The sequence below is a fragment of the Ictalurus furcatus genome, chromosome 16 (genome assembly GCF_023375685.1).
Source record: "Ictalurus furcatus strain D&B chromosome 16, Billie_1.0, whole genome shotgun sequence".
Lineage (NCBI taxonomy): Eukaryota > Metazoa > Chordata > Actinopteri > Siluriformes > Ictaluridae > Ictalurus > Ictalurus furcatus.
In genome coordinates, this window is record NC_071270.1 from 25,131,413 (window position 1) to 25,145,779 (window position 14,367).

General features: G+C 41.2%; 1 protein-coding gene across 1 annotated transcript; it reads left to right on the plus strand.

Moving 5' to 3' along the window:
* The first annotated feature begins 549 nt into the window (after window positions 1-549).
* On the plus strand, window positions 550-13,359 carry bnip3lb (BCL2 interacting protein 3 like b). The gene is made up of 6 exons (XM_053644550.1): window positions 550-757; window positions 6,810-7,029; window positions 7,563-7,632; window positions 9,017-9,111; window positions 9,310-9,459; window positions 9,651-13,359. Exons 1-6 carry the CDS (start codon window positions 706-708, stop codon window positions 9,697-9,699), a joined length of 636 nt encoding a protein of 211 aa, XP_053500525.1. The 5' UTR covers window positions 550-705; the 3' UTR covers window positions 9,700-13,359.
* Window positions 13,360-14,367: the final 1,008 nt, after the last annotated feature.

Consider the following 14,367-nt stretch of genomic DNA (forward strand, 5'->3'; position numbering starts at 1 on the left):
GCTAGCTGAATTGTTTGCCTCAGTCATTAGCTAGCATAACATTGGTGTCCATGCTTAGCACAGGTCTACAAGCACATATTCATGAGTTGTACAATAGTAGTTTCTTTCATATCGATTCATATGGGGTTTTTTTTATTGATTAATTTGTAGAAAAGGCAATGGACTGGTAAACCTCTTGATAGGTGTAAGGCCAGTGTTTCTATTAACGACTTAATTCACTCCATATGGAATCAAACCACAATTTTACTCATACTGAGTATTTTATTAGCAATTTGCTAAGACGTCTGAGGTAAAAGTTGATCTTTGTGATTGTTTTGCCCAATTTCCATTGTTATTCGGTCTTTACAATGTTTGTTTGTTTTCTTATTATAAAGACTTGGAACAGCTACGTGCTACCTCGGACCATATATTTTCAGTTGCCTAGCAACAGTGAGCTCACGAATTCAACTATTTGGACTTCCCATATTGAAATGTTGACATGTCGTGAATTGACAAATTACGTTTTAAAAAAATACTTATAGACTAAGTATCACCCAAGTATATACATCACATTTATTTATTATTATTATTTTTAGAAAGACACGTTTATATCCTTATTTTCGCAGGGATCATCATATACACAAATCCTCCAATAGGAACACAGCGTGCGTGCGTGCGCGCGCGCGTGTTCGCTGGCAGTTTTACCCGAGCCTTCCTTTCAGAGACATGATGTCGGACGCTGCTGCTACACGAAACACAGGAGAGTCGGGATTAAACGGTATGTACCGTCGCCTGTTTGACTCGTATTACCCCGTCATCCAGGTAGTGCGAAAGATAAGACTTTATCGTACCACACTTTGTGTTTTTTAGGACTTTTCAAGCGTCGCTTAATGTACAAAACGACGTTTGCTGAGTTCAAAACAACTTAACCCAAGCATTCCCTATAGCGGTCCCGACATGATTGACACCTGTCGTGACCAATAATAATGCGCGGAGTGTTAACGAGGCGGGACAATAGGAAAGATTGACAGTCTCCGAACGAATCATGACGGTGAACGCTGTGACGTGGCTCTGCTGAGCTTCATGTCAACAAGACGACTGAAAACATGAAGATTTATACTCTACATGAAAAAAAAACCTTTATAGTTTTGAAACCTTTTTTATTAGTATAATTAATAAACAAATAAAAATCCCATTGCTTGAGAAAAGCCTAATTTCCAATTTAGCCAGCTTTATATAAAATGAGATATATTCCTTTAGTAAACATAATGTCAGCTCTGTTTTCGCATTATTTCTAAATATATATATAAATTACAGTTACTTTTCAGGTCTGAAAGGCTTTTAAAATCTTTACAGCAGCTGCTTCCATCAGTAGTTTCATCTTTCTAATTTAAAACGTGTTGATATCGCGACATCTAGATTTTCAGTCAAAATCTCGTGTTGTCTCGCGAGATTTCGCCTGTAAGCATACAGGTGTACTACATAATATACAGTAGTAGGCATTGTAGTATGTGTATATTAGTGATCTGCAACAAATTCTCAAATGTTTTTGCAGTGTAAATTGTAAAATGTCACTTGAGCTACATTTAAGGGGGGGGGGGAAAAATAGTGCAACAATATTGCAAATGAAATTACAAGACCAAAAAAAAAAAGAATGTAAAGAAGTAAGAGAGAGGGAAAAAATACACGGTTGTGTGTGTATGATATGAGGAAAAAAATGTCATCGTGATGTTCTGAAAATATTTCTATAATACACTATATTTCGATTTATATCGTGGCATAATTCATCACAATATTGATATCATATTGTCGTCTTGCCCTTACCACGTGTGTGTATTTGTTTGCACGTAATCGAGGACAGAATAGTCCACATACGATCTTGTTTTGTCTGAAAACCAGAAACATCGCCGTCTGTAATCTTTAGAGACGTCTAAAGGGGGGGCAAAAAACAAAAACTACTGAACACTCTTCATATTTAGACGTACTGTATAACACAATAATAATAATAAAGTTGTAATGAAATCCCGGTGTATGTTTGTAATCGTAGAGACGTAATTATCCTTATTTTATTATGTTGACGTGAATGAATTCTGTGTCTGAGTCCTAATACAGCTGGTATACAGTAAGACCTGGAAGCGTTTAGCGCGAGGCGGAGAGCCAGTCGTCATGCTCCCGCTAGCTGAGCACAAACCTGGCGTCGGAGAGACGCGAGGTTTGTAGATCACTCTGGCTCCAGAGCTGGAAAGCTTTAAACGTGCGGGACGTGCCGAACGTTCTCCGAGAAATGGAAATCTGTCACGCCTCGGCCTTGCTGTGTGCTTAAATAATAATAATAATAATAATAAGCCATGACAGTTTTTTTTCCTCAGATTCTTTTAATAAAAAATGTAAGATGACATAAAAAAAAAAGTACATCTATTTTTGAAATTGTAATCATTTAAATCTATTTCGATTTTGACATTATCTTCCATCATAAAGCTGAAATTATCACCGTATCACCGTACGCCTTTCCTCCATCCAACATACACTGTACTATTGTCTCTTTACACGTTTGTCAGGATTTTTTCATGTCATATTTAATAGATAATAATAATAATAATAATCCGTGCTATCCGCCCTCTTCCGCATACACGACCTCACAGATACCCGTGGTTGGCTAGTGACGCTGTGATTGGCAGGTGAGAGAGCGTATGCCCCTCCTACTCAGTGGCACTGGCAGCTCAGTGCTTAAGACATTAGACGTCTGATCAGAAGGTCATGAGTTCAAATCCCAGCACCAGCGAGCTGCCACCACTGGGCCCCTGAGCGAGGCCCTTAACCCTCAGCTGCTCAGATGTATAAATGAGATGTACGTAAGTCGCTCTGGATAAGAGCGTCTGCCAAAATGCCATAAATGTCAACGATTTTTTTTTGATTTTTTAAACACCATAATTGAGATAGTTGAGAGGAGAGAAAAAGGTATCAGAGTTTCGCAGTAAAATTCGCATCTTCGTGCAGAATAAAGACGCCGCTGTGCTCGGAAAAGCGCGCAGAGTTTCATCATTCCCGTGAGACGTTAATCATGTGTTTTTATTTTCTTTCCCCGAAGTGTTTAGTTTAACCGAGATTCGGTTTTATTCCACTCGCTTCCAGAAATAGAGCCACACGTACGACCCGGGATGCAGGACTCACAGTTTTGGAATTATCCTGTCTGTCTCTTTCTGTCTGTCTCTCTCTCTCTCGCTCTCTCTCTGTGTACATGCGTTACGTGCCCTGTGGAAGAGGATTAGGCTGCGCTCCAGTGCTCAGCCCTCTTACCTAACCGCGCGCTCGAGTTTCCAGCACTTCAGAGCCTCTTTTCTCTTCAGTGCCAGCGTTTGTGTTTTTTAACGACCTCACTGGCCGACAGTTCTCCACGCCCTCAGGTTCGGCCGTTTTTAACCCGCGTAAACACCATAAAAGCGGTTTATCAGGTGACTTGTGTTGTAAAGAAGACGTCGGAGTTCCTCCTGTCGATATTTTCACAGAGCACAGTTTGCAGTCTGCTTTGTTTCGAGCAGACTTGATATTGATTTCCTTTTCCCAAGCTGGCGATTTTGAAGATATCGCGGTAGACGATGTAATCGTCCAGAACCAATGGCGTACAAACAAACAAACAAAAAGGGAAATGAGCATTTCCACCATTTCAGGTTGATGGAGATTGGAGGGGGTGTATTATTATTATTAGGTGAGCAGATGGTGGGGTTTTGAGGTGCTTTTACAGTAATGTGCTGTAAGAAACAACACAAACCCCTGAAACAGCACATTTTAGATGTAATCGGTTGTCGGATGTCCACATGGCTGACATTTTCTCTGCTCAAAGCGTTCGAACATCTGCGCCAGTGTATTCATCACTTCATCATCGTCATCATCATCATCATGTTTTCTCATGTCAGGAAAACGTACACAAGGCTTACGTCACACAGTAGCACATGGTTAATAATAATAATAATAATATACACGAGTATTATTACTTCGTGCTGTGAAAAAGTATTTGCGCCATCTTGATTTCTTCTGTTTTTGTGTACTTCTCATACTAAATAGTTTTATATCTTCAAACGCAGTACAATATAAAACCAAGGCAACCCGAGGCCCTGTTTACACTGGTGCCTTTTCGTTCTAAAATGAAAACGTTCCTCGCCCACGCTGGCGTTTCCGCCGCGTTTCAGAAACGATCTCCGTCCACGCTACACGACCGTAAAAGCATGTCACGTGACCAGTCGTGCACACTGGGCATGCGCATACGAGTGTAAACAGGAAGTCGGTTGCTAGTCCAAACCGGGATTCCGTGTAGGGCTTACGCCGCTCGAAATGAGATTTGTTGGCGATCGCTCTAATCGTAGCTCGCCTCTTGCGCGTGTAGCAGCTGCAGTGTTATATAATACAGAGTGGAACCGCACAACGGTGGCTAAGAATGACGAGAAAGCCAGCAAAGCTCGCGGTTCAGTCTCCGTGTTGTTGTGTATATGATTAAGGTAGCGTAACGGTCATGTGGTAGGGGCTTGACGAATCAGGGAAGGATACGCAGTGATCCAGAAGAACCAATCAGGGAGCGAATGTGAGCGAAGCCACGCCTTCGTTTTCAAAACGTTCTGGTCTGTTTTACCCTGAAACATGAGCCCGGAGATTTCAAACTAAAACGGGGTCTTCGGCGTTTCCGAAAGTCTCCGTTTATGAGAGTCTCCGTCTCTGTTCATCTGGGTCTCTGTCTCTGTTCGTCTGGGTCTCTGTCTCTGTTCGTCTGGGTCTCTGTCTCCGTCTCTGTTCGTCTGGGTCTCTGTCTCTGTTTGTCTGGGTCTCTGTCTCCTCTCTGTTCGTCTGGGTCTCTGTCTCTGTTCGTCTGGGTCTCTGTCTCCGTCTCCGTTCGTCTGGGAAAATCTTGGTTTGATTTGTCTCTTATTGCCCTGTTGCTTGTGTCTGCCACTGGAATTGCGTCCACACGTTGTTCCATGATTAAGTAAGCAGTGTGTAGTGGGTGAGCATTTTTGTCTTTCAGAAACCTGATGCAGATTGTGGTTTGATGGACAGAGGTTTGATTATTCACAACATTACTGTTGTGTCTTTTTTCAGGATGTTATGACTCAGCCGCTATCAGGTTCTGCTGCATCGCTATGTAAATCAGTGTAACATCCCATATCAGAGTGTTCAGCCTTCCAATCGGAGTGTGTGAGAGTGTGTGAGGATACGAGCTTCCTGCTTAGCTCATCAGATCTCAGTTCCAGAGCAAAGTCAACACACCCTGGAGTCACATGACCCCCACATGTTTACTTGGTTAAAGGAAGTCATGTGATTGTTTTTCCTGCTTATTTCTTAATCACCAGGAACACTGGATTTATTGCTGCAGTTGTGTCTCAGATAATCAACAGTGTGTGTGTGTGGAGGAGGGAGCCGGGGGGGGGTTGTGTGTTCCTGACTGGGCTCACGTAAGGCTTTGGTTCAGATGTCAGAGAGTTTATAGAGGGAGGCAGTGAGAGGCATTTAACTTCCTTTCACCACGCTGTAAATAGAGTTCAGCTCAGCCAACACAGGGCTTATGGGAAATCCTCCTGTCCCCGTCCGTCTCTTTCTGTCTCCGTCCATTTTTGTCTCTGTTCGTATCTGTCTCTATCTGTGACTCTATCCGTCTTCGTCTTTCTCTCTGTCCATCTTTCTCTCTGTCCATCTCGGTCTTTGTCTCTGTCCATCTCGGTGTCTGTCCATCTCGGTCTTTGTCTCTGTCCATCTCGGTGTCTGTCCATCTTTGTCTCTGTCCATCTCGGTCTCTGTCCATGTTCGTCTTTGTCTCTGTCCATCTCGGTCTCTGTCCATGTTCGTCTTTGTCTCTGTCCATCTCGGTCTCTGACCATCTTTATCTCTGTCCATCTCGGTCTCTGTCCATGTTGGTCTTTGTCTCTGTCCGTCTCTCTCTGTCCATCTTTGTCTCCATATATCTTTGCCTCTGTCTCTGTCCATCTTTGTCTCTGTTTCTGTCCATGTTGGTCTTTGTCTCTGTCCATCTTGGTCTTTGTCTCGGTCCATCTCTGTCTCCATCTATCTTTGCCTCTATCTCTGTCCATCCTTGCCTCTGTCCATCTTTGTCTCCGGCTATGTTTGTCCATCTCCATCTGTCTCTGTCCAACTCTCTCTGTTCATCTTTGTTTGTCTGTCTCCGTACCCTTTTCGGGTATATACGGATCGTTTCTTTAAAGAAGTACTGGTCCACGCATCGTAAGCGAGAATCCTTCTTGGTGCAGCTCCAATCCCTTTAGTGCAGGAGTGATTAAGCACTTAAATCAGCAGGTGAGTTTTAACAGCTGGAGCCAAACAAAAGAAGACAAATATCTGCCTGCGGACTGACATCAGTGTTACAACACGGGTTTGCAAACAGTGTTGAAATCAACGTCTAAAAATAACCCAGCGCTGGCGTGCGAGCTTCTGCTGAACTCACGAGGAAGGAAGTCGCACAAGTGAAATGCATAACAAAAGATATTTGTTTCGATTTTTCTTCTCCAAGCCAGCGTGTATATTAACCGCTCATTCACGGAGTAAAAACGTGTTGCTATTTAACAAAGAGATGTGAAGATGCATAATTGTCGATATGGTGAAGTTTAAGGAAGGAGTCTCCAGTGTCAGGAAAACAGGAACTAACTTGTTTTGCAGACATTATTAAATAATAAGGAGAAATAAAACTCAGTAACTGGACTCTGTCACGCTTTTGAGATCCTAACGATGGCCCTTCGTTGGTCCGTGTTTATTTCCCGGTACCGTGTAGGATGTTCGCGACGTTTCTTTGCTTTCAGTTCTGATGTTTTTCCACGTTTTCCCGTCCTCAGGCTCATGGGTGGAGCTCGAGATGAACAAGAACTCCCCCGAGACGTCGCAGTCCGCCTCCCTGGGCACGTCCGGTTTGACCCAGGTTGTTGAAGAGGATGACGGGATAGTCGGGGGGCTGGAACACGTACCTTCTTCATCCTCCATCCATAACGGAGACATGGAGAAGATCCTGCTGGACGCACAGCACGAGTCCAGCCGCAGCAACTCCTCCTGCGACAGGTAGCGGAACAGTTCTGGGCTCAACAACAACAACAACAACAACAGATTATCTGCATTGACCATTTTGAATTAGCATCACATATATCCCTCTCTGAAAAAGCAGTCGCATTAGCTTTCATTTCCTCATATTTAAATATAGACGTGCTAAACAACTTAAAACTTAAATGGTGCCTTTCGTTTGATCAAATATATTGGAACACGTGTATAGGGGTTTCGTGCTGCCCAGGTGTGTCCTGTTCGACTGATTGTTTAAATAATTAATAGCTCTGAACATCTACTCTTGGTTTGAGCCCTGGGTTTAACCTGTGAAGACTGTATTTGTTGTTAAAAAGGATAAACCAACATGAAGACCAGAGAGCTGTGTACGGGAGAAAAGCAAGCCACTGGGGATAGCCGGTACAACAATGTGTTCACATTTTCACAGATGTAGTGCATTATTAATAATACTTGGATGAGGTGCTGAAAACGTGGAACGCCAGACACCTTTTGTACTCTGAAATTCCGAAATTAACCCGGTTGTTTCCGTCCCGCAGTCCACAACGTCCCCGCAGTCCTCAGGATGAAGGTCAGATCAGCTTCGACGTGGACAGAGGAGAAACCCAGGTACTCTTAGACCGAATTTCCCTCTCTCCGATTCACGTGCGTCGACCATGAGTACAGCTAAAAAGGTCTCGTTTACCAGCAAACAAGTATAAAAATTTATCGTTTTCTGCGAATATACGCACAAAAAACTCAAACTCGCGTTTTTGGCCGCAAGAATCAAAAAAACCCAACCAGCACAAATTTAGCAGATTGTCCAGAACATGGTAAGAGTAACACTGACGGAGAGAACGTTGTGTAAAATGAGTAGCAAAAAAAAGCTTTCGTAAAAAAATTGCTACGCTACCAGTCAAAGGTTTAAACACACTCGGTCTTTATTTTTATTTTCCGCATTTTAGAATAATAATAATAAAGTCATCAAAACTCTGGAGTAACACAAATGGAACTATGGGAATTATGTTGTGATAAAAAATCCTAAATAAATCAGAATAATGTAATATTTTAGCATCTTCAAAGTCGACGCCCTCTTCGCCGAGAATTTCCAGAAATGTATTCTTGGCATTTTCTCAACAGATTTCTTGAGGAATTTCCCTGAGATGATTTTTAAACAGTATTAAAGGAGTTCACACCGACGCCGGACTCTTATCGGCTGCTTTTCGGAAAATATTTCCCACCGAGTCGTCCGTATAAAAAAAAAAAAAAAAAAAAAAAAAAAAAAAAACCCAAAAAACTTTTTTTTTTGTAAATAAATTAGACAAAACTTTTTTTTTTGTAAATAAATTAGACAAATTTTTTTTTTTTGTAAATAAATTAGACAAAAATTTTTTTTTTGTAAATAAATTAGACAAAATTTTTTTTTTTGTAAATAAATTAGACAAAACTTTTTTTTTTGTAAATAAATTAGACAAAATTTTTTTTTTTGTAAATAAATTAGACAAAATTTTTTTTTTGTAAATAAATTAGACAAAAATGTTTTTTTTGTAAATAAATTAGACAAAATTTTTTTTTTTTGTAAATAAATTAGACAAAAAATTTTTTTAATAATGAAAGAAATGAATTCGTCAGCACGATGATATTGCTCTCTACGACACCGATTTCGAACATTTAATCTCACACCTTCAGGTCAAAAGATTTTTAAGATCATGAGAAACATTTCATTCTCCAAACTTTTAACCGGTTGTGTATATCAATTTGCAGATATGATGCAATTTATGGGATTATTCGGTATCGTTACCTGACAGGATTGGAGCCGATATTATTATTACAGACATTGTTATTATTATTATTATTATTATTATTTTATATAAAGTGAATAACGTGCATTGTAAATCTGTAGATGCGCCAGAGTTATAATAAAAACAGCATATAGAATAGACTAAATTTGGAAAGCTGTGATCTAGTTTTGTGTGAATTATCTGTAATTGTGTGTGTGTGTGTGTGTGTGTAGGAGGCACTGGAGAAGCTGAGGGATGATGAAATTCTGATGAAGGACTCGGACTGGGTGGCCGACTGGTCCAGCAGACCTGAGAATGTTCCTCCCAAGTGTGTGACGCTGCTTTTTTAAAAAGAATTATTTATTTATTAAAATATTATTAAAATTCCCTTTTTTATTACATGTCTAAAAATCTTTCCTGTGAAAAATCTATATCTAAAAAGTGCAGTTGATTTATCGCTTTAATGTCGTACAATGACTAAAAACAAACTGTTTTTTTGTTTTGTTTTGTTGCGTGTCTGTGGCAGGGAGTTCCATTTCCGACACCCTCGGAGAGCCGTCACGCTCAGCATGCGTAAAACTGGAGCCATGAAGAAAGGAGGGATCTTCTCTGCCGAGTTCCTCCGAGTGTTCCTCCCCTCGCTGCTGCTCTCACACTTACTGGTCCTGGGGCTCGGGTGAGCACTTAAATTATACGCAGACACGCTGTCCACTTTATTAGGAACACCTGTACACCTGTACGTTCAACCAACAACAGTAACAGGGGAAACATCTGGATATTGGAGCAATTCGGAAAACTAGATGTCGGTCGTTTGTGATGATCATTTGTTGCTCTCTATCTCGCTCTCTCTCTCTCTCTCTCTGACAGGGTGTACATCGGGAAGAGGTTGACGACACCCCCTGCCAGCTCATTTTAAGCGTCGACGTGAAGACGCTCCTCAGCCGTGGCTCGTGTGGATTTGAGAGAATGTCGCATTTTGTACAAGAAACGTAGCCCCCCCCCCCCCCCCCCTGCTCGCCCCATAATCACTTACTTTTAGTCACCGTTCTCCTCTCTCCTTTTATATCGGTACAATCCATTTCTGCATCGCTCGGCCTGGAAAGTGCCATAAGAGACCAGGAGGAAGTTAAACGCTCTATATCCTCTCCCCTCCCCCTCCTTTCCCTCTATTCTGTATTGTCAGGAGTTGTGATTACAGTTGTGTCGTGTGTTCAGTGTTGTGGACGTGGATACAGAGGGGGCAGAGTTTAAACCGAACACCGAACCTTAAAATATTCCACTCACGAAACCCGTAAAAAAATAATACTAATAATAATCATTTTTAAATCGGGGGTCAATTAAAGTAAGTACATCAGCTTGCAGGTCTCGTAGATATTGCTTTATAGCTCGTTGAGGTATTTTGGATTTATTTAGCCGTTTAAAAAAAAACAAAAACAAAAAAACCATTTTAAACTCGGTGTATTCTCTGGACTCCTTTCGCAGCGCAGTGAGTGAAACCATTATCGCTTCTGCGTTTTTATTTTTCATTATAATACACACACACACACACACATGCTAATCCAGCAATTCTGGTAATTAACGATGTCCTTAATTATCCTGATCAAACCAGCACAAAATCTCACGAACCAGCAACACTACTGAGACAGAAACGAAACTAGACCCCGCACCAGTAGGGGGCGCCTACCTAAGTGCCGCTTTTAAATGCAGTCCAAAATGAAACATTGAAATGAATGCGACTTATTCGTTATGATGCGGCCTTTTAATTTTATTATTCCAATTCGGAGCATTTTTTTTTTCCGGAAAAGACCGTACGTGTGTGTGAGACCCAGATGTTGGGCGTGGGCGAGACCTGTTACATGTGAAGTGTGTAAATGTTACCGCGTGATGTATTTAAATTTGTGTGCGAGTAGATCGGAGTGGGACGAAGTCTGCGGTCGTGTCCGTTGTGTTTGTGTCGCTTCACTGTTTTTTTTTTTTTTTTCTTTGTCGCTTTCCGTTTTCATTTCTCTTCTCCGTTATCGGACATTTCTTGTGCTCCAAAACCTAGCTCCACTTGCAAGTGGCTTGTCGCAATGAAGCAGTGAAGTAGTGTTATTTGGGTGGGGAAAAAAACCCTACACATTTTGTCGAGACTGCAAATTAGCGGCTAATCCGTACGTTTCGTTATTCGGTTCTTCAGCGTTAAAGATTAAAGATATCGTGAGGGGAAAAATATCTTTTCCAGACCAGTCCTTACACTCGGCCTTCAGGGTTCCTGACATCAAGCAGACAAAAGGGTCTAAATCAAGGGTTCTTGACCTTGTTATTTAAAAATAAATACATATACAGAGTACAGATTATTATTTTTATTTATTTTAATATATATATTTTTTTTCTTCCCACCCATAGAACCCATTTTTAATCAGATTGTCATTAGATCAGAGTCGACGTTATTTACAGATGCAGTAACTTTCATACTTGTGGATTGTCATGTCCACTACTTATAATAAAACAAAAAATAAAAGTGCAGACCCCCTGTCTACGCTTCAGACCCCTCTTTTAGAACCAGGGCTCAAGATATAAGCCATTGGGGGTTTTTTTTATTAAATTATTATTTTTGTTTCCATGGTGAGTAATTTGAATGATCTTGGAGTAACCCTGGAGTAATCCAGTGAGTAAACCACGCCCTTATCAGATATAACGTGAATGTGTTTCAGCCAATCAGATCGCGTGGTTGGAACTAACTGTCTTTATGTCACGACATCCGGTTAAGGCTGATGTATAATACGCATATGTGTACGCGAGACGGCTGCCGCACGTATCCTGAGGTATAACGCCACGTGACGCGGTCCGCACCTGAATAAACGAACTAGCGTCGTGTCCCAGATCGCACGCTTGTGTCTTTATCCAGACCGTTATAATCCAGTACTAAGAGTTTTCCTAGTACAGTTAGTGTTTGAATTAAAAAAAAAATATCAAAGGGATATTTTGAGTACCAGTCTAGGATTCAGGATTTTTTTTTTAGATTAGTAAATATTTCTGGATGTTCAATAAGGGGTTTTACGCAGATCATGACGACGATCACAAAGACGGCAGAGAGAAACCGTAGTAGCAGACAGTCAAGTCGGGTCAAATTCTCTTCATTTTCCGCCGCACGACGACAAACAAGCTCCTCGTCCCCAGAGGATACACCGGTCTTCTATTTCATCCGCATTACCGAGAATAGCTTTAGTTAGCTAAATTCTAAAATTAGCTGATTCTAGCTAGGACGGGTAAGCGCGTTGTCCTGGCGACGGCGTGCGTGACGCATTTGAACGTATAAGAACTGAAGACTCTGGTCAGCGCTTTTTGTGAAAGCAGCCTTGTAATTGAGCTGCATTTAATACGACTCCGCCCTCTAGGCTCCGCCCCAAAGACTAGAGATGAAATTGTACTAGAATGATAATACAGTCCCACGTTAAAATGAAATGTTTGATCATGGACCGTCTTTTGGTCTGGAACGGAAACGTATTTCTCCTCAGACGAACAGCATTTCTCGACTGAAACTATTCAGTTAGTTAGTAAGTAACGCTTCCTCTGTCTCGCGGAGCGTGATTACTGAATATACAATGATTCATTCAAAACGTGAGCTAAAAACCGGAACGTTTAAAGCGAGTACGGATCACACTTCAGCTCGCAGCTTGGCAAGATTTACACTTCCAATCCGATCAAATGCCATATCAGGCATGATATGGGGCAGCAGTACAAGGATGACTGTATTTCCTCCATAGCCTTCAGTCGTCGATCATAATAACGAGTAAGTCTTGGAGCATGCTCTCAGGTACTGTAGATAGTTTACTCGTATCAGGGGTTACTGATCAGAAGGTCGGGGATTCAAGCCCCAGCACTGCCAAGCTGCCACTGTTGGGCCCTTAAGCAAGGCCCTTAACCCTCTCTGCTCCAGGGGGGGCGCTGTATCATCTCTGACCCCAACTTCCTGACATGCTGGGGTATACGAAGAAAAGAATTTCACTCTGCTGTGACCAATAAAGACTCGTTATCATCTGTAATTTCTGTAACTATTTCACTTTTATTTCAGCATAGTCCTCGTACATGTTTAGGGTTCTTCAAAGCTTCTTTAAGGATCCATAATGTTTCTTCGATTAAAAAAAAAAAAAACCCTTTCAGAACCTCTGAGTGCACGTAGCCACGTTTTCAGATAGTTTGCGTGATCGACACATTGTGTCTTAAAGCAACATTGTGACGTTTTTCACAATTGTCCTCCGTTTTGTTTTATTCCTCCTATAAGACCTCCTCATCACTCGGTCTCTCCTTCACCATTTCGCGTAAGTGCTCACGCCCCCGTGTGCACCGCCACGTTCCTGTTACTTTCCGTTGATGGGATTCTTTCTTTTCTTGTTTTTTTTTTTTTTTTTTGTCTTTCTTTTTTACCGCTTTTGTAGCTAGAGATAATGAGTTGAATTTGTCGGATTGTTTAGATTGTGGCCGAGCTAAAGCTTACAGCGAGTTGCTTTGGGGCGTGGAGAAACCTCTTTCACAGATTACCCCTGTCCGTGGACAATTCGGATCGTTTTGACATTAAATTTAAAGAAGAAATCATGTTTGTTTGTTTGTTTTTATTGATTGATTTATTTATTTTGAGAGGGTGGGGTTGGGGTAGTTATTACTTTAGTATGCACATTGTTTTCTAAAAATAATAAATAAATTAATAAATAAATAAATAAAAGTCTGCAACTCCTTATCTTAAAAAAAAAAGTCAAATAAAATTAAAATTCAGTGTTAAGGTTTTATCATATACGGTACCTGGAACTGAAATGGATTTATTCCGAATTTTATACGATGAATCTATATAAAACAAGCCCTAATATTGAAATTGAAAATATATACACTACACAGTATTGGCAAAAGTTTTTGGACACCTGACTGAGACACTAATGTGTGTTTTTTGTTTTTTTTTTTTCTCCAGATTTAGTCACACTTTTGCTGTTATAATGCGCTCCACTCTTCCAGGAAGGATTAACGCTAGATTTGAGGGCGTGGCCGTGGGGATTTGTGTTCATTCAGACGTTCCACAAGAGCGTTAGTGAGGTCGAGGTCAGGCGCTGATGTTGACTTGAGGAGGCTCCAGTTCCAGTTCATCCCGAAGGTGTTCAGTAGGGTTGAGTTCAGGACACCTCGAGTTCTTCCAGTCACACACCATGGAGCTATCATGGGGCTGGCTTTGTTGCACAGGGACACCTTCATGATGGAACAGTGTCTGGGCTTCTTAGTTCCCGTGAAGGTAAATTCTAACGCTACAGTGTTCTGTACAATTTTGACCTTCCTGCTTTGTTGAAGAAGCATGTGTGGGTGTCACGGTCAGGTGTTCACACTTCACCTGTGTTCACATCTTTATGCAACACACTTGGTCAGTAGCTGAGTTTATGGCTGTGAGTTTATTGCTCTATTTTGCCCCCTAGCGGACTAACAGAGTGTATTACAGTCTACAAGATGATTTTAATGTAGAGTGTAAATTGTATGGTAGAACCTTCTTCTTAAGTAACAGCTAAAAGGAAAATGGATGGAGTTAATAGGAAGAGGAATGTACATCTAAATCCACCGAGTC